This window comes from Nicotiana tabacum, chromosome 14, assembly GCF_000715075.1.
Source record: "Nicotiana tabacum cultivar K326 chromosome 14, ASM71507v2, whole genome shotgun sequence".
In the NCBI taxonomy this organism is placed as follows: Eukaryota; Viridiplantae; Streptophyta; class Magnoliopsida; order Solanales; family Solanaceae; genus Nicotiana; species Nicotiana tabacum.
The window spans coordinates 109,168,530-109,194,137 of NC_134093.1; the positions used below are offsets into that span (position 1 = coordinate 109,168,530).

The 25,608-nt window shown below is 38.6% G+C and overlaps 1 protein-coding gene and 1 non-coding gene across 2 annotated transcripts; one reads left to right on the forward strand and one right to left on the reverse strand.

Moving 5' to 3' along the window:
• The first annotated feature begins 1,591 nt into the window (after positions 1-1,591).
• LOC142168777 (uncharacterized) lies at positions 1,592-3,186 on the forward strand. The gene has a single exon (XM_075229847.1). The coding sequence runs from the start codon at positions 1,642-1,644 to the stop codon at positions 2,935-2,937; it is 1,296 nt and encodes a 431-aa protein (XP_075085948.1). The 5' UTR covers positions 1,592-1,641; the 3' UTR covers positions 2,938-3,186.
• Positions 3,187-13,285: 10,099 nt separating this feature from the next.
• On the reverse strand, positions 13,286-13,392 carry LOC142169339 (small nucleolar RNA R71). Its single transcript, XR_012699047.1, has one exon. It is a non-coding gene; the product is annotated as a small nucleolar RNA R71 (small nucleolar RNA).
• Between the last annotated feature and the right edge of the window lie 12,216 nt (positions 13,393-25,608).

The following is a 25,608-nucleotide window of genomic DNA, read 5'->3' on the forward strand; positions in this document are numbered from 1 at the left end:
ATCAAAATTTATACAAATAGTTAATTTATAAAAGTCTATTAAAATTTCGAGGATATTTTAGTAATTCAATATTTAACGTAGAATATTGGTACTTTTGCAATATATAATATACAGCCAGATCTCTCTAAAATATCATCGTTGTATAACGGTTATTCACTATAAAAATCAAGTTTTCTCGAACCCAATTTTTTATTTATATTATAGTATATGTCCTCTATAACAACACTTCACAACATCCAAAAAATATCGGAACAAGTGCGGCTGTTATAGCTCTTGTTCCACTTCACAAAATATTGTTTCCTTTATTATACTACTATCAGCGAATCTTTTTTCTTTTATTTTTCTATTTTCTTCTATTTATGGAAATTATATAGAAATATGTAAAGCAAGTGATTATTTTCACTAAGTTATATAAATTAATAGCTTACAAATTTCTTACACAATCAGTACAAATTAATAAGTTATAATATACGGCAAATGGCCAAATATACCCAAGTCAAGAGTAGTTTCACCTACAACCAAAAGATGAAGAGCCTGCAACTGCATTGTAGTTTCCAAAGCTTGCCAATAATTCAGAAACGTTTCATCTTCTTCTGATTTTTGCTGCTTAGTAAGAGATATGCTACCATTCTCAATAGAGGGTTAGTTTTTCACGTCGATTGAGGGTTAATTTTAATAGAATTTTGACAAATTTGTTAATTTTTATGGTTGAAAATAAATAAATAAAAATTTGCCTTTTTCTACACAGTAAGGACCATATTTTTAGGATACATATATCAAGGACCACAATAAACCAACCCCAATACATTAAGGACTATTTTGATCATTTTCTCAAACTTTCTATGTCAAAGATCAAAATCAATATTATCAGTCACCAATTTAGGAAGAAGTTGAACGAAATAACTTAGAAACTTGAAGCGGGAAAAATAGCCAGAAACCAAATGAGCATGCAAATTGAGATTGAGTAGAAAGATGAAGAGGATCAATCAAACATACAAGAAGTGGAAAAGGTTGGGTCTTAAGTATGCATTTTATAGTAGATAATATAAGAGATGGGCACGTAATGTTTGATTTTGATTGCTTCTCAAATGTCAAATGTTTAATAAAAACTAACGAAAGAGTATACTATCTATAAACAAGAAATGAAGAAAGCGTTTATATCTCCTAACGATGTAATGTAACACTTACATGTGTAATTTAATATGTTAACAAAAAATATTTACTTTAGTATCGGTTGCTAATTTTACTTATTACAAAAAGTCATTTTTAATTATCTTTTAATTAATTTGAAAAAGAATTTTTATACGTGCAAAAATATTAAACTCGAAAATTAGTACTTTTCGTATTATATTACGTGCTTTAGTGCACAAGTACTACTATTTTCATCCATTTTACATGTCCCCATTTGCACCTAATCAGCAGAAAATTTTGGAAGGAAGCGATAGTAACTCCTACTCTTCCCTCTCACCTCAGAAAGAAAAAAGAAAAAAAAGTAGAGTTCAAAATAATTTAAAAAATAGAATTCAAACACTCAAATATTGCACACTTAAAAGCGAGAAATGGTCTCTATATAAAGCAACAACCATAGCAAGTTCACTGCACTAAGATCCTATACAAATTTATTTCTTTTTTCTTTCTCTCATGGCGGCCTTTACCAAGCATTTCTCCTTCATCTTTCTCCTTCTTACCCTCATTTCTTCATTGCAAATCCATGCAAGAGAAAGCCAATTCTTTAATAAAATCCCCAGCAACATCAATGCTGAAAAAAAGACACAAGTAGTTATTCCCAACAAAGAATCAGAACCAAACTTCTTGCCTGAAAATGAAAATAATGGCTATGGCCTATATGGTCATGAGTCTGGCCAACTTCCTCCTTCAACCACCACTACTAATGATGTAGAAAAACCCTACAAAGAAATCAACCCCACCACCACCTTAACTAAAAATATTCACAATAGCAAATATCTTTTCAAGAATTATGACAACGTGGCCTATGTCACTGTCCCAAAGAACGACGACAATAACAACAATAATGATGAAAAGTACAAGAATACTGGTAGTACAAACAACAACAACAACAACAACGAGGAGTATCACAAAGAGGATAACACTTACTATAACAATAACAACAACAACAACAACAAGGAGTACTACAATAGTGGCAGTACTCACAACAACGAGGAGTATCACAATGGGGTTAACACTTACTATAACAATAATAACAAGGAGTACTACAATGGTGGCAGTACTCTCAATAATAATAATAACAATAACAACAACAACAACAACGAGGGGTACTTCAATGGTGGCAGTATTCACAACAACAACAAAGAGGAGTACTTCAATGGTGTCAGTACTAACAACAACAACAACAAGGAGGGGTACTTCAATGGTGGCAGTAATAAAAATAACTATAAAAACTACTACTATAACGACAACGAGAAATATCACAATGGGGGTAGCACTTACTACAAGAATAACAACAACAACAACAACAAGGAGTACTATAATGGTGGCAGTACTAACAACAACAACGAGGAGGAGTACTTCAATAGTGACAGTAATAAAAATAACTACAACAACTACTACCACAACGACAACGAGGAGTATCACAATTGGGATAACACTTACAACAATAACAACAACAACAAAGAGGGGTACTTCAATGGTGGCAGTACTAAAAACAACAACAACAACTACTACAACGAAAATGAGGAGTATCATAATGGGGGTAGCACTTACCACTACCACAACAACAACAATAACAACGACGACGACAACAAGGAGTACTACAATGGTGGTAATACTAACAACAACAATAACAAGGAGTACTACAATGTTGGCAGTACTAACAACAACAACAATAATGAGGGGTACTTTAATGGTGGCAGTACAAACAATAACAATAATAATGAGGAGTATCACAATGGGGGGTAGCACTTACTACAACAACAACAACAAGGAGTACTACAATGGTGGCAGTACTAACAACAACAATAATAACAACAACAAGGAGTACTACAATGGTGGTAGTACTTAAATCACTAAATACAAACTTAATAAAAGTCATGTTATAAATATTATTTAAATAATGTGTCTGAACTATTAAAGAAAATTAAAGAAATTTTTTTGAGTTATTCAAAAAGATGAATTATTATCGATCCTATTTATCTAAATCCTAAAAAGTGAGTGTTATTACGTTGATGTAGTGGTTGAATGCAAAGTAATTAAATATATTTTGGAATGAATTTTCTTACCGAGTTTTCATATTCTGATATGAAATTTTCCCCAACTTTTGTTTTGGAATTTATAGATACAGTACGTTCCGAGCTAATGAATATAAATTTCTTTTTATAGTATTGAACATTCAGTTAAGAATAGAGATAACACACCTTAATAGTCTGATACAAGGCATTTGGGTTTTAGCAATGTCTATATCTGAAAAACAATACTACAAGATTCTCAATGATTAACAACAATTCCCAAAATCTCTTCTGCTAATAGAAAGGTCAAGGCGTACAGGCACAAACTAGAGATATCTTTTTGGGATAATTTTATTTCTTCGACAGCTTTATCTGCCTTCTCCTTAAATGACAATATTTCTTTCTGAACCCTTTCAAATTCTTTCTTTGAAAATCCCGCATTATTCCGCAATACAATCAGCTTCTGAAAGTAATGGTGCATACGATCAATTAAGAATCCAAGAAAGAGTGGCCTCTAGCAAGTTCGTTATCCACAAAACTAACATAATTAGTTTACATAGTTATATAGCTTGTAAAATACTTGTAAATTGTTTCGAAACTATAAGATATCTTCTCGATTGAACATAAACTACAATGTGAAATTCACACCGTTGCACACTTCTCATATCTATCGTTTTAAAAGGTATTTTCTAGGTGAGCCCGGGGCGAGCCTTTGGGCGAGGCGTACTAAAAACGCACTGAGACGTATCGGTGGGGCATAAATACCATGGAGCGTACGCCCTAACCTTCTGGGTGTTCGCCTAAGCGTAAGCCCCAATGTCCTAGGCATTCATTTGGGGCGTAAGCCCGAAATGTTTTTCCAAATTTGAGGCTAAATTGCTTAATAATTTTTATTTAAACTTAAATATCCAAAAGTTAACTTGTACTAAATTCTCAAACTAAAATTCTCAAAAGTCAACATTTTTTAATTTTTTTATCCTAATTTCATAATTCATTCTCGATGTCGTTTACTGAGTAACATATACACTTTACACCTTTATTTGCAAAATATAAAATACAAAAAGAAATTCCTTTAATTCTTACTCTCTTCACCGTTTGTAGTTTTCTTCTTTATACTTAAAGTCCTTCAAGTTTTTTTTTTTTTGGTATTCTTTAGTTTTCTTTCCAAGTTAGTTTTTAGTTTTAGAATTTCTTTTGTGCACATGTAAAAAACAACTATAGTATTTTTTATTTTTTCAAGGTAAAAAAATATTTCTTATAAGGTTTATGCACTTGTAAGAATATTTATAATATATATACATTTTCCTACTAATTTTATTTTTCTTGAATTTTTTAATCTTAATGTATTTTACATTTATATATTTTTTTATTAATTTATAAAATATTAAAATTTGATACCCATAGAGCTTTCGCCATGCGCTCCAAGGCTTTAGCCTCGCACCTTGTTAGATAAAATTTCTCGTCTTATGCCCATCCTTTTTTAAAACACTGCTCGTATCAACTTAGTCTCCATCGGCATTTTAATATCAAAATCTTAATGCATACACTAAATTGTGGTTGATCTGAAGCCTTCCAATTTTCCCTTCTTTTTAACTTCAAACTGATATGAATTAAGTATTTTTATTTTCTGCGTCCATATAATCTTAGCGCATTAATTATATTTCCTCGAATATTTTATCTACATACGAACTAACATTCATTATACCAATAAAATTGTTTAAATGTGCAAGTCAAGTTTTGCAGGAATGATCGCCTTGGCCATAAATTCATAGGAAGAATGGGGTAGGCACTTATTAATACATATGGGGTGTCATAAACATATTCATAATTAAGAAAAAGAAAAAGATAGAAAATGTGTCAAAAAAGGAAAATATATTGTGATATATCCCTTTTTTTTAAACAGAACTATCAATTTTTCAATTACATGAACACCCACAGCAAAATAATTACCCACATGATTAACTAAATACACATATATTCACCAAATATAATTAAAAAACATATATTTTTTCACGTAATCATGATAAATCTTTATGTGTCACGACCCAAAATCTACTAAAGGCCGTGATAGTGCCTAACACCGCCGCCAGACAAGCCAACGGGTGATTGATCACTTAATTACTCATTTTAGTATTTTGAAATCATAACTTTCATTAATTAAATAGTATGAAATAGAATTTATAGGGTAAATGGTAATATTTACACGAACTACAATAATGAACAACCTATAGGAACCCGGTGTCACAAGTGCATCAGCATCAACTAGAAAATATAATAAAATACAACATCTGCCTGAAATACAAATTAGAAAGGAGAATATAAAATAACCCTGATGGAGACTCTGCAGGTTGCAGATCATAACATGAAATGCAGCTTACGGTAAAGTCCCCGTAATAGTCGCGTCTCGGTGCCCAAAAGACCACCAGACATATATGTACCTGCACAAAAAGTGCAGCAAGTGTAGTATGAGTACGTAAATCAACGCGTACTCAGTAAGTATCTAGCCTAACTCTAGAGAAGTAGTGACGAGGGGTCGACATCAATACTTACTAGTGGTCCAATAAGACAGATACAATAGAAGTAGACAGATGTGAGTCAGAGCAAATAAACGAAATAATAAGTATAAACACGTGGTAGAATTCTCCTCTCAGCAATAACTCAAACTCTCAACTAGTAGCTACCTCCTCAATCGGGGTATATATAGTGGGCCTCACCAGATAGGTTGCCACAATTCAATTCAGGAAAACTCACAGATATACTACCGTCTTATCAATTATTACGCACGATTTCATAAGAGTATTTTATAGAAATGCCGAGGCGTACAGCCCGATCCATCATAATATTTTCAAACCATAGATACATCTATTATATTGCCAAGGCGAATGGCCAGCTCCCATGAGAGTGTGATACAAAATGTTGCCGAGGCGTACGACCCGATCCATCATAATGTGCGCACTACCGAGGGTCGAACGACACGAACCATAGATGTATCTATCCTGCCGAGTCGAACGGCCCGATCCCATTAGAATAAGAAGCTTTACGGGTCCTTTGACCCCACTCATGAATAGACGTGTGAGTTATAAATTTTTAAGGAAAACCTTTGGATGAGAGCGCATAACGCGGGAGAAATTCATAAGATGGGTACAATTATTTCACGGCTAATCATGAAACCCGTCGAATCTTTACAATAGTAAGTCTATTACTCTACGCAAGTCTAGTCTCAAGTCGCAACGTAAAATAAAAGAATTTAATAGGCAAGAGACAACTCACATAGTACAGTTATAACATGGCGGGAACCTATGTCTACCCGGACATAACATGAATTTAGCTACGCACGGACTCTCGTCATCTTCTGCGCACGTAGCCCACCCTCACCCCCGCAACAAGTAGCACATAATAAATACATCACATAGGGGCAGTTTTTCCCTCACAGAGTTAGACATGAGACTTACTGTGAGCACCTAATTTTTGACTATATTTGAATTTTTACCACCTTCTACTATATAAATATTTTTAAAAATTTCATATATATTTTTTTAGCTTTGTTACATTATTTTTATATAGGGTAAGAATTAAAAATAATTTAAAAGGTCAAATTATTACTATTAGTATTATTTTTATTTTTTATGTTTATTTTAAAATAAAATAAAAAACGAAAAAATTAAATATTTTTTTTAATTTTTGGATGGGAATAAAATAATAGAAAAATTAAAAGTATGGAATAAAAAATAAAAAGTAAAAGTAGGTGGAAATTATTTTTTTAAAAAAGTAAATGAAAGTGAAAAATTAATAAAATAAAAGTAAAAGAATGTGGAAATTTTAAAAAATGAAAAGTAAAAGAAAGATGAAATTAAAAAATAAAAGTAAAAGTAGCTGAATTTTTTTTAAAAAAAGTAAAAGAAAGTGAAAATTTAAAAAAGAAAAGTAAAATAAGTGAAAATTTAAAAAAGAAAAGTAAAATAAGTGAAAAATAAAAAAAAGTAAAGTAAAAAAAGTGAAAAATTAAAAAATAAAAGTAAAGGAAAGTGGGGAATTATTTATTTTAAAAAATAAAAAAAAGGGAAGTGGGAATTCTTTTTAATTAAAAATAATAAAATAATAAAATAATAAATAACATATCTGAAAAAATTTCGAATTTTTTTTTCTATAAATAGAAGAGAAATGTGAGAAGAAAATAGGGAGAAGGAGAAAAAATAAGGGAGGAAGGAATTGAGAGAAGTTGTTTTTCTTCTTCTACGCTAAGAGAATTTCTACTCGTGTCATTCTTTCTTCGTCTTTCTTTCAAATAAATCCAGCAAGTCATCACCCAAAATCCAAAAAAAATACTTCATAATATCCCTTTTTACATGCCAAAAAGTGGAGTCAATAGTCGAGGTCGAGGATTCCGTTAGAGCTTCGTTCACTAGGTTTGATGTTATTCGTCGCTTATGCTTGTTCGGTGTTCGTCTGAGTCATTGTACCAGTTCTTGAAGACTCATTTAATTGAAAATTTTGTATTAAAGGTTTATTCTTTTCTCTGTTCTTTTTATCTTATTTCATGTGATTTTATTTATTTGCCTTTAAATTTTATAAATAATAATATAAATTAGTCCTTAAAAGCTATACGCTTAATTATATTTCTGAAAATATGGTGTTCAAACTTACTTTAAGGTTGGGAAGATTTGGACCCTAATAAGTCTGGGCTTCAATTGTTGGGTTATAGGATATTGGTATGTGGTGGTTTATTTATTCAAATATCTAAAATCATACACTTCTTCCTCAAGTAATTCCATAATTCATGACCTCACAATAATCTCAAAGTTTAGGAAGAATAATGAACATCGTTAGAGTGCATTAGGCGCGCTTTTAATTAGTTTATCGCGATTATGTATACGTTCGCGTGGCATAATTATAATTTTCAAAATTAAAATCGAAGTATGTGTTCACGCAACTTTGGTCAAAACAATCTTAATATAATAAAAATGCTATTAATTGCGTGCACGTACACGTGATATGATTTTGGCACAATAAACAAAATGGATTCACACACGTGATTCGTTTCAAAGATAATTCCATATTTTAATATAAAAGTGGATATATAAAATATGGAAATCAATAAATCACAGTTTATCTAAAATTAATTGAAGCCAAGTTGTAGTCAATAAAGCGACCGTGCTAGAACCACGGGACTCGGAGAATGCCTTACACCTTCTCTCCGGTCAACAAAATTTCTTACCCGAACTTTATTTTCGCAGACCAATAATAATAGAGTCAAACCTTCCTTTGACTAGGGATTCAAATAAAAGGTGACTTGGAACACCTAAAAAATCAATTCCAAGTGGAGACTCTGTAAATAAAATAATCCACACTCACATTTGTCACTTTAATTGGAAAAACTCTTTAACCCATAATAATCCATAATACATATCTTTTTGGGGGGTATAAAAGGGGTGTGATAGCTCTGGTGACTCTGCTGGGGACAAGAACCCAGAACTTCTGGTTCAGGGTTCAGAATTCGAGCTTGTAATGTGATCTATACTTGACTTTCTTGATTGTTGATATTTCTGTGTTTGTGGGCCTAATGTACTAATTGTCTCTCATTTACCACTTTATTATTATTTGAATATAAACTGCCTTCTTATGCCTCCCTTCTGAGTCTTTTGAATTTATGGTACACACGTGCGCGTGGCCCACTTTTCTGTTAGAGGTCATACCAAATAGAACGAGGCTGGATCAGTAACTAGGTCGCGTAGACTTTCGTGCTCCCAGTACATTGCCCCCACCTCGGCTCGAGCTATCCGCTTGGGTAAGCGAGGTCTAAAACACTCCCCACAGGATTTTAAACTTAGAATAACATAGCCTCATGCCGGATCCCTAGTATGAACGTTTGTTTGTATCACCTGCATTTGACTTTGGGGACTCAACACAGGGGTTGAGTCCGTCTAGGACAGGTGTACCCGATAATTACAAGACCATCCTGATGCATCTTATGTACTACATGTACATTATGTTTGATTCGGTTAGTGCATGTTGACCTGCTTCTAAAACATAAAAATAAGAATCGAGAGAAAACCAAAAGGAAGAAAATAAGATAGAAAATTTACCCGTTTTTTTAAAAATCTCGGTATTTGAAAATCCAAAAATCCTGTCAAAAATTTACCCCAAAACGATTATTACAAAATAAGATTGAATTTTTCCCCAAAAAAAAGTGTCATCACATTCCTGAAATATTGACCGAACTACGCTGGTCTGATTCTCACCGGATGTGAGATACGTAGGCAAACCTCATCGGTTCCGGCCCCAATTTTCAAAAATTCAAAAATATTTTCTTTACTCTTAAAGAAGTTTTCCTTTCAAAAATTTCTCTCCAAAAAAAAAAAATCAAAACTCAAAAATATGTTCCTTGCTAGAAGTTTTCGTGGTCGGTTTTGTGTATGAGTAAAAAAATAAATAAAGGAAAAAATGGTTAGTTTGTTTACTTTATTCCTGATCTTTCCTGAACTACATAATGATCAGACATGCGGCGTCATGATACGTAGGCAATCCCCATCGGATTCGATCATAGCCATAAATAAATTGAGTAAAAAAATAAACCGAAAAAAAGAACAAAAAAATGAGTGAAAAGGAAAAGAGTGACAAAAAATAACAGAGAAAAACAAAGCGAAAAAAAAGAGAAAAGAAAAAACAAATCGAGAAAAAAAAAAGAAAAAGATAAAAAGAGAGCCCCCGAGATGGAATCAGTTCACCCATGTTGGTGAATCATACTCGAGCTTGTTCTAAAGCTAGTCAGGCTAGGTCTACTGCAGCGAATAGCCCCGAACCGGCCAAACCTTGAGTCCCCCTCGCACCGGGCTAATGCTAGATATGAATACCACCCTGGAGTAGTGGGACATGATACAGAGGATTGTTGAACCCTCATAAGGGCAGTTGAAGAATTGATCCAGCATTGAAAGCCACAGTAGCCATTGCCGAGAAGAAAAAAAAGCTAAAAAACGATTGTCAAGCCTGAAATTTCCCCATCAGACGAGAGTCTCGGTAGCCAGTCTTGCTATCCTTTCTGCGTCCGGATTATCTCAGAGTGTGATCCGGATGTTTTACTTTTATTGTCTTACTTTTCGATGTAAACCCTTCTATCTTTAAAATTAAAAAAAAAAACAAAAATCAAATTCAAAATAAAATAAAATAATCAAAATAAAAAAAAAAATCAATTAAATGAAATTAATATTTCATTACCTAGGAATGTCTCTTTTCTTAATCTTGTCATTTTTCTTATTCTCTTTTCAGTTCTGTTAGTGCAGATTTTAATGACATGATATGCCTGCGGACTTCATGTCCAGATCCTACAACGCTGTGAGACTTCGAAATAATGAATCAAGAATCAGAATGCAAGGAAGATAAGTTTAAGAAAATAAAACAAAGACTCAGAACAGCTAAAGAAAAATTGGCTCCAGATTGGAAAGATCCATACATGGTAATGAGAGTACTGCCAAAAGAGAGCGTTGTACCTGGGAAACATTGAAGGAAATGTCCTTGCAACAACTGTCAATGCAAGTGTAGTCAAAGGTACTATATTAGATCCTCTATATATCATTAATGTTCTCCGGTTGGGATGAAGAAAGCTTTCTTTCTCACTATCCAAATATTCAACCCTTGGCAAACCCTTTGAGCCGACCTTTTTTTTTTTGATTACCCTCTTTGGAACCTGAAAGTTATTATAAAAAAAAGAAAAAAATAAATGAAAAAAAAGAGAAAAAAAGAAAAAAATAAAAGACAAAAAGAAAATGAAATGAAAAAAATGAAAAAAAAGAGAGAGAGAGAAAAAACAAAACAAAAATCCAAACAAGTTCATGTTCCATTGAACTACGTTCGACTTGATTCCGAAAGGATACATAGGCAGCCTCTTGACAACTAGGGATTTTAGCCTATTATTTGCTCTCTTTTGCTTAGGTTTTGGGTTAAAAAAATGCTAAAGGTAGTTCTGAAAACTAACATAATGTGCTTGCTTGCAGGGTTTGGTCAAAATGAGGCAAAGAAGCCAAAATAAGCTCATGAAGGAGTCAAACTTGCACAAGCCAAAGGCTAAAACTGAATCGCGGACCGTGATGGAAAAGCGCGGCCGCGTAGGGTTCACCACTAAGGCGGATAATATTCTGCAGTCGGCGAGATAGAGGTTCAGAGAAGCTGCAATCCAGAGAAATCACCACCGTTGCCCGCGTCTACATTACGTCGCCGTGAAGTTATCAGACGCGGACGCGGTGAAAATTCCGCTGGGAGCGTGATAAAAGGTTCAGAGACTTGGCAAGTGAAACCTAACTGAAGAACGAGGTTCGCGAACATAATACGCGGCTGCGATTAAAGTTAATGCAGACGCGAATATATTTACGCTGTCCGCGAAACCTAGTCCAGTCCAAGCCCAGTATTGAAGAAACGTGGACCACGCTTATTATTATGCGGCCGCGAAATCTCAAGCGCGGACGCGGTCAGAATTACGCGTCCGCGAATACTCTGTAGGGGCATTTTTATCCGAAAATTTTAGCTGTGTATAAATAGATCTTTTTGACATTTTTAGGTTATGTTTTGTAGAGCAGAGCATGTGAACGGCTGGTTTTTCCCCTTTTGGGCAATTTTATAATAGATTTACCTTTAAACTTTAGATTTTCATCTTGTACTTTAATATTATGGCTTATATTTCATCTTCACCTTTGATTTCTGCTGTATTCATGAGTAGCTAGACCCCATAGCTAGGGTGGTGACCCAATCTTAGTGTGGGTACTTAATGGGTCTTGAATTTTAGAGCTTAATTGTTTATGGGTTAGTGATATTTAGCCTAATTCATGCTAAAATTGTAGAATTAGTGATTGCAAACACTGATTCATGCCTTTATGACTTAGGCTCTTCTAGAGAAAGAGAGACTAAGTCTAGGAAAATTAGGCTAACAAGGAATTGGGGTGAACTCAAGAGATTGATAGCCCCGATTAAAGGGTTAAACCTAGAGATAATAATACCCGACTTGAGCCAATTTCATTTGGATTGTGCGAACACCCATTTGAGCTTGAGAAACCAAATCAGGCAAAGTCACTCAAACTACCGAGAGGTATAGAGTGAGAACTTATGTGTGATGGTTATATCATGACCCCAATCGTAGCAAGCTTGTCCTAAATTCTTGACATCCAATACATACTCACCTAGGCGGAAGTCACTACCCTAGTGACTTTTAACACTTGAAAACTTTCACTAAGAATATTGTACTTAGCTTACACTAGGCATACAATAGTATAATAATTAGAATAGAATCAATCACAACAATGTTTGGAAGTGCAATTAGAAATAACACGCACATCTAGATTAGTTAGATACCCGACTCCAAACCAAATTAACTCCCTATGGAAATCGATCCCGACCTCATCGGGTAAAACTGCATCGACCACTCTTTGCTACTATATAGTGGTGTAAGTTTGGCCACGATCACTTTTTGGCGCCGTTGCCGGGGAGTTAGATGGTGTTGACTATCTTTCTAACTATTTATGTGTCTTGTTTTTTTTCTTTCCTTCTGTTTTTCTAACTTTTGTGTATCTATCGCTTTAGGTACCAAATAGCTCATAATGATGCTCTTGGACATATTCTTCCGGGGGAGGAGGTAGATGACAATGTTGAGGATAAGGTTAATCTAGAACCTGAAGTCCAAAGAAGAGGCCGCCAGGCTAATGACAACATTCCAAACCCTCCCCCACCTCTTCCACGGGCAGCACACCGGGTGCTACCCAACGAAGGTTACGCAAGTGCAATTGTACCCCCCCCCCCCGATCTGGGCGGGCAATTTTCAAATTACAAATGTCATGCTGACCCTATTGGAGCAAAGGGGCTTCTTCACTGGAGCTCCTCATCAGAACACATACAAGCATCTAAAGGGTTTTGTAGACACATGCTGGGGGAGAAAGCAGACGAATGTGTCGGAGGACGCTCTGAGATTGAGACTTTTCCCATTTTCACTTAGAGGGAAACCTTTGGACTGGCTCGAGAGGCTACCCAACCACTCCATACACACATGGGATGAGTTGGCAGAAAATTTTACAACCAAGTTTTTCTCACCAGGTCATATGGCAATATTGAGGGATGAGATCTTAGCCTTTAAACAAGAACCTAATGAACCGCTACATGAAATCTGGGAGCGATACCGGACAATGGTCAAGGAATGCCCAAATAATGATATGACTGAAGAAATGATTCAGCAGACATTCTATTGGGGCATCAACACGGCCAACCTGTGTGTGGTGAATCAGCTAGCTGGGGGAAATTTTATGAAGACGCCTTATGCCGATGCTTGTAACATACTTGATGAGATGGCTGACACATCTTCAGCTTGGCAGAGTCAGGCAAATCTTCCTCAGGGTGACCCTAATGTCATCCATCTTCACAAGGAACTTCAAGATCACGGACAAGCCATAGCCGAGTTGACAACTACTATGAATCAGTTAGCAAAGGCCCAACTTCAGCAAGTTCAAGGGACAAAGCAAGTAAATGCCATGGAAGGGGTAAATGCCATGGTCAACAGGAGGAAACAACGTGGTCAACAAGAGCAAAACAATCAAGATCAATATGAGCAAAGTGGTAGTGGTGACAATCAAGACGATTCTTATGATGATCAAAGTGAGGAAGTGTTATATGCCAATAACTACCAAGGTCAGCGAAGCAATGCTCCAAATCAACAATGGAGATCGTATGGGAACTATCAAAATTGGGGCAACCAAGGCCAAGGGAATTGGAACAATGGCAACAAAAATAATCAGAATTGGGGGAACAACAATAACAATTGGGGAGGAAATGGAAACAAGGGGGTTGGAATAATAATAATCAAGGCAACCAGGGGTCGGGCGTCCAAAGGCCCCCGATGTATCAACAACCAAACAATCCGCCTCCATATTCATCTCAAGGGCAAAGTTCTTCAAACAATGAGATGGGGCGAATAGAGAATATGTTCAAACAAATGCTGGAAAGGAATGCTGACTCCGATGCCCAAATAGCCTCCTAAACTACCTTTATTCGCAACTTGGAAGTACAACTGGGTCAAATTTCTCAAGAATTGAATACTTGTCCTAAGGGGGCACTACCAAGTGATACGATAGTAAACCCGAAGGGAGGGAACCATACAGGCCATGCTATGGTAGTGACCACAAGAAGCGGTAGAGGTGGAGATGCAAGTACTTCTGATCCAAAGAAGATTGTGAATGAAGATATTGTATTGCAAGAAGATGATGAGGTTTAAGCCAATGATGAGAATGTGAATGATGAAGTGAGGATGGATAGCAATGACAACATGGAGGTGACTCAAAATGATGTGAACCCGTCTATGGAACACGTGATAGACATACTGAAAACGGTAGTGCCTAAAGCCAAGGCCCCTTTACCAAGGCCTCCTCCACCATATCCTCAAAGGCTTGCAAAGCAAAATAATGAAAACCAATTCAAAAAGTTTATTGAGATGATGAAAAGTTTGTCAATCAATGTGCCCTTGGTGGAAGCTCTCGAACAAATGCCGGGATATGCCAAGTTCATGAAGGACTTGGTAACTAAGAAGAGATCTATGAATTGTGAGACCATCAAAATGACTCATCAAGTTAGTGCCATTGTGCACTCGATGGCTCCAAAGCTTGAAGATTCCGGTGCCTTTACAATTCCATGCACCATTGGTAGAGCCGATTTTGCAAAAGCTTGCGTGATCTGGGAGCAAGTATTAATTTGATGCCATATTTTGCGTTCAAGACACTAGGTATTGGGAAGCCAAGAGCTACTTCCATGAGATTACAAATGGCGGATCGGACAATGAAAAGGCTGCTTGGTATTATTGATGATGTTTTAGTCCGGGTCGACAAGTTTATTTTGCCTGCTGATTTTGTGATTCTCGATTGCGAAGTCGACTATGAGGTACCCATAATATTAGGGAGACCTTTCCTAGCAACATGGAAGGCATTGGTGGATGTGGAAGCATGGGAGCTCACCTTCCAAATGGGCGATGAAAAAGTTGTATTCCACGTGTGCAAATCAATGAGGCAACCAAATAGCAATGAAGTTTGCTCTTTAGTGGATCTTGTGATGGAGGTGATAGTTGATGACACAAGTTCCATGATCAATGTGGAAGACCCTTTGGAAGTTGTATTGCTAAACCGTGAGGATGATGAAAAGGAAGGCTTGGTTGAATATGCAAAAACGTTGCAAGGAATGAGATCCTACTCATATGGGCCACGTAAACTTTCATTGGACTTGGAAAACCGGAAGACTCCACCAACAAAGCCCTCAATCGAGGAGCCACCAACATTGGAGTTGAAACCTTTTCCTTCACACCTCAGGTATGAATTTTTAGGCCCTTCTTCCACATTACCTGTTATGCTATCTGCTTGCCTAACTAACGTGTGGGTAGACTCCACCATTACGGTGCTTCAAAGAAGTAAAAAGGCAATTGGATGGACATTGGCTGACATTCGAGGTATAAGCCCTGCCTTTTGCATGCACAAAATTATACTAGTGAATGATGCCAACCCCTCCATAGAACATCAAAGGAGGTTGAACGAGGCTATGCAAGAGGTCATCAAGAAGGACATTGTCAAGTGGTATGATGTAGGGGTTGTGTACCCTATTTCGGATAGCTCATGGACTTCACTGGTACAATGTGTGCTGAAGAAGGGGGGTATGACTGTGGTCACAAATGAGAAAAATGAGGTGATCCCCCCTCTGTGGAACATCAAAGGAGGTTTAACGAGGCTATGTAAGAGGTCGTCAAGAAGGAAATTTTGAAGTGGCTTGATGCAGGGGTTGTGTACCCTATTTCGGATAGCTCATGGACTTCACTGGTACAATGTGTGCTGAAGAAGGGGGGTATGACTGTGGTCACAAATGAGAAAAATGAGTTGATCCCCACTCGTACTGTCACCATATGGAGGGTATGTATGGACTACAGAAAGCTGAACAAAGTGACCCGCAAATACCACTTTCCATTGCCCTTTCTTGATCAAATGTTGGACAGACTTGCCGGGCGTGCCTTCTATTGCTTTTTGGATGGGTACTCAGGATACAACCAGATTCTCATTGCATCGGAGGACCAAGAGAAAACCACCTTCACATGTCCATATGGCACATTTGCATTCTCACGGATGCCGTTTGGTTTGTGTAATACACCGGCTACCTTTCAGTGGTGTATGATGGCAATATTTACGGATATGGTGGAGGACGTCCTCGAAGTGTTCATGGATGATTTTAGTGTTGGGGGGGACTCATTTGAAGAATGCTTGGATAATCTTGACAAAGTGTTGGCCCGATGTGAAGAGACCAACCTAGTGCTTAATTGGGAAAAATGCCACTTTATGGTTGAGGAGGGCATTTTCCTCGGCCATAAGATCTCAAAGGACGGTATTGAAGTGGAAAAAGCAAAGATTGAAGTTATTTCAAAACTCCCTCCTCCTACTTCCGTCAAGGGAGTTAGGAGCTTTCTTGGGCACGCGAGGTTCTACCGAAGGTTCATTAAGGATTTCTCAAAAGTGGTGAACCCCTTGTGCAAGCTGCTAGAAAAGGATGCAAAGTTTGTGTTCAATGAAGATTGCATGAAAGCTTTTGAGCTTCTCAATTGTAAATTGAAAACCACTCCCATTATCACCGCACCCAATTGGAACTTACCATTTGAGCTCATGTGCGATGCTAGTGACGTTGCTGTAGGAGCAGTTTTGGGGCACAGGGTCAACAAGATATTTCATCCGGTCTATTATGCAAGCAAAATGATGAATGACACCCAAGTCAATTATACGGTGATCGAGAAAGAGTTATTAGCCATTGTCTTCGCCATGGAAAATTTCAGGCCATATCTCATGGGTGCAAAAGCGATTGTGCACACCGATCACGCGGCACTCCGTTACTTGATGACCAAGAAGGACTTGAAGGCTAGGTTGATGAGATGGGTTCTTTTGCTTCAAGAGTTTGACCTTGAAATCATTGATAGTAAAGGAAGTGATAATCAAGTGGCGGACCACTTGTCCAGCTTCGAAGAGGAGGGAAGGCCCCACAATGGCCTCGAAATCAATGATTCTTTCCCGGATGAACAACTCCTCTCCGTGTCTTTGAATGGTATGTCTTGGTTCGCCGATATGGCTAACTTTCTTGTGACCGTCATTGTCCCAAGTGAGCTCTCTTCTAACCAAAGGAAGAAACTCAAATGGGACAACTTGGATTATTATTGGGATGAGCCCTATCTTTTCAAGATTTGCAATGATGGTGTGATCCGGAGATGTGTCCCGGAAGAGGAGCAAATGAATATTCTTGATGCTTGCCATTCCTCGCCCTACGGTGGTCATCATGGTGGGGCGAGAACTGCTTCAAAGGTTCTTAGCTATGGATTTTAATGGCCTACACTATATAAAGATGCAAGTGAGCTTGTTAAGAGGTGTGATGAATGCCAAAGAGCTGGTGGAATTTCCAAGAAGGATGAAATGCCTCTCACCACTATTCTTGAAATCGATATTTTTGACGTGTGGGGGATAGACTTCATGGGGCCATTTGTGAGTTTCTGTGGTAACACTTATATTCTGGTTGCTGTTGATTATGTTTCCAAGTGGGTTGAAACTGTAGCTTTGCCCAACAATGAGGCACGGAGTGTGGTGGCGTTCCTAAAGAAAAATATCTTCACACGGTTTGGCACCCCTCGGGCAATCATCAGTGATGGGGGTTCTCATTTATGCAATAAGGCTTTCGACACTTTGCTTTCCAAGTATGGTACCAATCATAAGGTGTCAACCCCTTATCATCCCCAGGATAGTGGACAAGTTGAGGTCTCCAATAAGGATATAAAGAGCATATTATAAAAAACTGTCAGTGCAAACCGGATGAATTGGTCAAAGAAACTTGACGATGCTTTGTGGGCTTATAGAACTGCGTACAAGACTCTAATTGGTATGTCTCCGTACCAGTTGGTATTTAGGAAAGCATGCCATCTTCCGGTTGAGTTAGAGCACAAGGCCATGTGGGCGCTCAAGAAGTTAAACCTTGAATGGGATGTAGCAGCCAACCTCCGGGTAGAGCAACTCAATGAACTTGATGAATTCCGGTTTCATGCTTATTCCAGCTCGTCCTTGTATAAGGACAAGATAAAGTACTTACATGACAAATATGCCCGGAACAAAGAATTCAAGGAGGGTGACTTGGTTCTTCTATTCAACTCCCGGTTACGACTGTTTCCGGGAAAGCTGAAGTCAAAATGGAGTGGCCCCTTTGAGGTGGTGCACATGACTCCATTTGGTGCTCTTGACTTGAAAAACAAAAATGGTGAAATATTCAGAGTTAATGGGCACCGAGTGAAGCATTACCTCGTCAAGTTTGATGACAGCCATGTGGTAGCCTTGATCAATTTCCAATGATGTTGGTAAAATGCGTCGTGCCACGACGTTAAATCAGGCGCTTCTTGGGAGGCAACCCATGTGTTTTCTTTCTTCTTCGATTTCCTTCTTAGATCAGGCTTTATTTTGAACTAACTGGTTGTGAGCTTTGTGTAGGAATTGTTTATGCAGTACAGGACTGTTGCTGGAAAAATTTGCCTAAGAGTAGGGAATTACGCGTACCGCGCTCAAAATTTTGCGGTCAGCGAGAGCTTTTCGCGAGGGCGTATATTGTCAGCGGGCGCAAATTTGCAAAGTCCAGAATATCAACTCTCTGAAGTTGTATTTGCGTCCGTGTTCATAATTTCGCGGTCCGCATTGATATTACGCGGCCGCGCCCGTTATTCCGCTCTCAGCGGACCTGTTTCAGAAAAGTTTCTTCTAAAGGTAAAAAGCGCGGACGCGGTGGAATTACGCGGACCGCGCTCAGGTGACCTCTGGGGTTGGTATAAATAGGAAGTCCTTAGGTCTTTTACACTTTTTCGAACCCACGCTCTTAGCGAAATAGGCCAATGTTCATCTTCCACTTCTTGAAATTTCAATTTCATATCTCATTAGTCAAGAAGCTATTTCCTACTACAAATCCACATCTGGTATGCTCAAATCTTTACATTAATTTCATCTTTTGATTTTCTTTTCTTCTACTCTTAATTTTTCTTTTAGGTTAGGGTTTAATACATGCCAAAATCTCAAGATCATGCTTAATTCATGCTTATATATCCATGTGGGTAATTGTTTTCCATGCCTAATAGGGGATAGGGTTATTAACTATGCATGTTAATTGCATTAATTTTTGCACTTAGTGAAAGCCCTAGGTTTCAAATGTGCCAGAGCCAGTGTTGTTTGAACTTCGCGGACTGCGGTCCATTTTTATGCGGTCCGCATTCTCTAATTTGTGAGAAGCTGAGTACGGTTGCATGTTCGCGAACGCGGTGATTTTTCTGCGGTCCGCGTTTGAACTTATGCGGCCGCATCCAAAAATTCGCGGTCCGTGCTCATGAGTTACAGAGAGTTTGGAAATTGCTTCCGCGACCGCGTCCAGTTTTATGCTGTCCGCGTTTGATCTTTCGCGGGTGCATCCCGAATTACGCTGTTAGCGGAAACCAATGTTCAGAGAGTTGGTAGTCTGATCCCAACTCATTCGTGGCCGCGCTCATTTTTATGCGGACCGCGCTGACCTTTCCGCGGCCGCACCCTTTTTCTTGTTGTCAGCAGAATCCAATGTTCAGAGAGTTGGTAGTCTGATCCCAACTCATTCGCGGCCGCGATCATTTTTATGCGGACCGCGCTGACCTTTCCGCGGCCGCGCCTTTTTTTGCTGTTAGCAAAATCCAATGTTCAGAGAGTTGTTAGTCTGATCCCAACTTTTTCGCGGACCGCGCTCATTTTTATGCGGACCGCGCTGACCCTTTCGCGGCCGCGCCTCTTTTACGCTGTCAGCGGAACCCTATTTTGAGAAACACTTTGATCATTTCATCTGTTGTCCTCTGCCATTTCATTGAACCACAATACTAATGATCTTTCACTAAATGTGTGTGTAGATAATGGTGCGATCTCGTAGTGGTCTCGACAAATCCAAAGGGAGGGGAGATTCCTCCCGCGGCCGAGGCAAAGGGAAGCAGATTGCATCCATAGCACCTCAGAAGACTATTGGCAAAAAAGCACCACTTGTGAGACCTCAGGCTGACTCCTCGGACATTAGTGAATACCTCCCTTCCCGGGAGATTTCCGAGGGAGAATCTGAACAACAACCCGAGGTGCAATCTCAACCTTTCCATCTCATCGATCAACACACCTCCGCATCTGAGTCGGATGATAGCTCAGAAGGAGATAGTGAGACTTCAGCACCTCCTCCCCCACCTGCTGCAACTCCGGCCTCAACAGCTACTCCTATTGATATGGATGATGAAAAAGAGGTTCTGGATGACGGGAGAGGAGGTGATACACATTTGGGGGGGGGGGGGGTTGAGTAGATCAAGGAAGTCGGCAGTGTGGCAAGATCGGTTTGTGAGTGAGAAGGCCTACCACAAATTTCGGGAATGGTGGCCACAAAGGACGCTCACCCTTAAGCGTCATTTCATAGAAAGAGACCTTCTCCCTCACAACCCGAATGTAAAGAGACAATTTTATGAAAGAGTGGAATGGAAATTCTTCACTAGCAAGTTGCCGGAAGCAAATGAGTACCTAGTCAAGGAATTTTATGCCAATGTTTCCCACATCAAAAAGGGCACCCATGTGACTAAGGTACGAAACAAGAAGATCCGGTTCGATGGCAAAACTTTGAATAAATATGCCGGGTTTGATGATGTATACGCTGCTCTATACATACAGAAGTTGGTATTAGATGAAGCAGCCCATCCATGGTTAGCAGAGGTGATAGCCATACCAGGGACAACACCGCCCTGGATTACACCGGGACTCTGAATTGCCAGAAACACCCTTAGCTTTAAAGAAAAAGGGTAGTGCACCTTCGTTTGCAGCCGCCTTGATCCGTGCCAGTATGACAGTGACATTCCACTTTCCCGAGCGATCCTCATAGCGTCGATCATGGCAGGGTACCCGATAAATGTGGGGAACCTCATGGCCCAGAACATATCCAAGGCAACCGGGAAGGAAAAATGATCTTACCCTTACCCCAATTTCATCACTATGTACCTAGAGGACCAGCGGGTTGAGGGGAGACACTTTGACACGAAGGTGAAGCCGAAAAGGCCCTTCTCCTAGTACAACCTTTAGGGTCCAGACAACCCCAAGTCCAAGGGATAATCCACCACCTCCACTGGCCAGTCTGAAGAGTCAGGGGTAGTGGCCACTGGGTCCGTGCCTTCTATAGCCGAGGAATCATCTGCTGCCATGCCACATCCATCCTCTGGGCTATCCACTTCTATCCCACCATCAGTGCCTTCTTCATCAGCTTACCCTCAGACTGCACTGAGGGTAAATCAGACTTTGGCCGGCATCAACAACTGGATGCAAGTAGCTAAATCAAAGCTATCTGCCTTATCCAGTGCAGCAGCAGCTCAGGCAGTTCCAGCATAACTCTGGATGCCTCCATCAGTGGAGGAATCATTAAAGAGTATTCTTGAAATTCAAAAAAAGATTCTGGAGTCTCTGGGTGCGTATGAAAAGGTTATCAAAGAGCTGGGTAAACAGGTGAGGAAAGTGAAGAAGGGTCAAGAAGAGTTGAAGAAGGAGGTGGCGAAGCTCACTTCCGCCTGCGATATTCCTCTAGATCTCTTTATGGGAGAGGCTTCCCATGCAGCACAGACAGCTCAACCAACACAGGTACCAGAGCAGGAGGCTGACAGAGAGTCGGTGAGGAGAGTGGTAATACCCCAGACGGAGGACTTGGAGATTGAGCTGGTGGACCCCGAGGGAGGTGATGAGTCTGGCCAGCCACAGGACCCCACCAGTGAACCCATGCAGACAGAGGCCACATAGGGAGTTCTCTTTACTCTCTATCCCTCCCCTATTCTATTTTTTCTTTTAGCATTGAGGAAAATGCTAATTTTTATTTGGGGGGTGGCCTTATTTTGATATGATGATTTTGATGATTGGTCTGTAATAACTTTGATACTATTTTTCTTTATTCTCTACTTATTGTACTTTCATTTTCGTACTTTTCACTTTTGGTATGTATATAAAATTACCATTCCATGTATATATTCTTCCCCATTTTTTGTATATTCGTTTCAATCCCCTATTGTACATATTCAGTTTACTTTACGTATTTTACTTTATAACTTCTTTTGTAATTATCCTTAATAGCTTAGCTTCTTATTTCATTTAGTAGTTTCTTTTTGAATTTGTAGCTTCTTTTTTACAATTTTTCGTGATCAATAAGCCTTTGATTTTCTTAATGCCACGGTTCTTTCCAAAGGTGGAATTTGTGTGAAACAGGTGGCTCTTCCCAACGATGGATGGCGTGACAACCTTCTTAAGGGATTGAGTCTATTTTTCTTTCTATTTTGATATATAGTAGTAATGAATAAAAGTGTCTCAAGCAGGCTTCACTTGGTACCAACACATTTACCTTCGACCTCATGGTTAGAGACACGTTGGTTGAAGAGATTAGCTCTAGTCGTGACCTTTAGACTCTTGAGTTGACTAAAAATATCATCAAGTGGTTTTTGTGAGCCATTTGTGATCTTCAATCTTAGCTAAGGTTGTTGTGGGCCCTCGACTCTATTCTCTTTAACAATCCAGTAGCTTGAGAGGTGAGGTATTGCATTGCAAGTCCAAGTCCCGTGCCAACAAGTCTAAAACTTGCCCCGAATGTTTTTCTAGGCAAAATTCTAAGTGTAGCTCGACTTGAGAAGTGATTATAGGCTCTCCTTGGTTCCATGTGAATTTGAAAACTTCCATGTCCTACCACTATGATGTCCTTAGTCAACCCCTTTGAGCCTAAGCTTTTTTCATTCAATAACCACATTACAAGCCTTCATCCGTTCTATAATGACCCTCTCTTGGCAACCAATCTTTCCTTAGCATTCATGATGAACAATAGTAAAAAACATAAATTTGGGGGAGAGACGAGGAATTTCAAAGTGATGAATGATGCAAAGAACAAAAGGAATTGATGAAAAGGAAAAGCAAAGAAAAGTATATAAAAATGATGTTTAAAAAAAAGAAAAAAAAGAAAAAAAAAGAAAAAGAAAAAGAAGTATGTCAAAAGAAAAGCAAAAGTTGAAAGGATTCAAGAAAACAATGATGAGAAAAGTAGAAAAATGATCGTCATAAAGAAGAAAGAGTGACAAAGTGTCTCTCTAGTTCCCCCAAGGAAGAAGAAAATGACTCAAAGAGTCAAGAAAGCATGAGCCGAATTGAGAAAATGGAGTGTTTAAGGAAATATGATACCATCGTAGTTCATTAGGTCCGACCTTGATCTAAAAAGCCTTCATTACATCCTGCTAAAGCCCTATAGGATTTCAAGTTGAGTGAGCTTACATTAGTGGTGATTTACATGAGGGGCAAGCCTATGGTACTTAGAGCCTGACTTGTGGCATTCTTTTGAGAGTGATGAGAACACTTCTTTACAATCCCGGTTTTGAGTGTCACATTCTATAAGGTAAGATGAGCTCATAGAGAGTAGAGGAGAAGAAGTCTGGGATCCACAACGACCTACATGAGAGAGAGGTTCCTTGGTGAATTGAGTCAACTCTTGATGCTCTTGTGTCACATTAGACCTATGAAACTCAAATATTCGTTGCATAATGTTGTTGATAATGCATTTGTGTTGAGGGTAATTGTTATTTCTGATTGATGTTGATGAAGTCACCTTAGAACAGCTGAGATTTTCCTTTCTTTTTCTTTCGGAGGTGGGAATTACCTTATTTGCTTGAGGACAAGCAAAAGCTTAAGTTTGGGGGAGTAGACAACTAGGGATTTTAGACTATTATTTGCTCTCTTTTGCTTAGGTTTTGGGTAAAACAAATGCTAAAGGTAGTCCCGAAAACTAACATAATGTGCTTGCTTGCAGGGTTTGGTCAAAATGAGGCAAAGAAGCCAAAATAAGCTCATGAAGGAGTCAAACTTGCACAAGTCAAAGGCTGAAACTGAACAGCGGACCACGATGGAAAAGCGCGGCCGCGTAGGGTTCACCGCTGAGGCAGATAATATTCTGCGATCGGCGAGATAGAGGTTCAGAGAAGCTACAATCCAGAGAAAACACTACCGCTGCCCGCGTCTACATTACGTGGCCGCGAAGTTATCAGACGCGGACGCGGTGAAAATTCTGCTGGGAGCTTGATAAAAGGTTCAGAGACTTGGCAAGTGAAACTTAACTGAAGAACACAGTCCGCGAACATAATACGCGGCCGCGATTGAAGCTAATGCGAACACAAATGTATTTACGCTGTCCGCGAAACCTAGTCCAGTCCAAGTCCAGTATTGAAGAAACGCGGACCACACTTATTATTATGAGGCCGCGAAAGCTCAAACGCGGACACGGTCAGAATTACGCGTCCGCGAATACTCCGCAAGGGCATTTTTGTCCGAAAATTTTAGCTATGTATAAATAGATCTTTTTGACATTTTTAGGTTAAGTTTTGTAGAGCAGAGCACGTGAACGGCTGGTTTTTCCCCTTTTGGGCAATTTTATAATAGATTTACCTTCAAACTTTAGATTTTCATCTTGTACTTTAATATTATGGCTTATATTTCATCTTCACCTTTGATTTCTGTTGTATTCATGAGTAGCTAGACCTCATAGCTAGGGTGGTGACCCAATCCTAGTGTTGGTATTTAATGGGTCTTGAATTTTAGGGCTTAATTGTTTATGGGTTAGTGATATTTAGCCTAATTCATGCTAAAATTATAGAATTAGTGGTGCAAACACTGATTCATGCCTTTATGACTTAGGCTCTTCTTGAGAAAGAGAGACTAAGTCTAGAAAAATTAGGCTAACAAGGAATTGGGGTGAACTCAAGATATTAATAGCCCCGATTAAAGGGTTAAACCTAGAGATAGTAATACCCGACTTGAGCCAATTTCATTTGGATTGTGCGAACACCCATTTGGGCTTGAGAAAGCCAAATCAGGCAAAGTCACTCAAACTACCAAGAGGTATATAGTGAGCACTCATATGTGATGATTATATCACGACCCCAATTGTAGCAAGCTTGTCCTAAATTCTTGACATCCATTAGATACTCACCTAGGCAGAAGTCACTACCCTAGTGCCTTTTAACACTTGAAAACTTTCACCAAAAATATTGTACTTAGCTTACACTTGGCATACAATAGTATAAAAATTAGAATAGAATCAATCACAACAATGTTTGGAAGTGCAATTAGAAATAACACGCACATCTAGATTAGTTAGATACCCGACTCCAAACCAAATTAACTCCCTATGGAAATCGATCCTGACCTTATCAGGTAAAACTGCATTGACCACTCTTTGCTACTATGTAGTGGTGTAGGTTTGGCCACGATCACCTCTCTCTGGGGTTCAGTCACACTAAAATAAAAATCCACATTTAAAAAAAAAATAAAACTGAAACTGGGGTAGA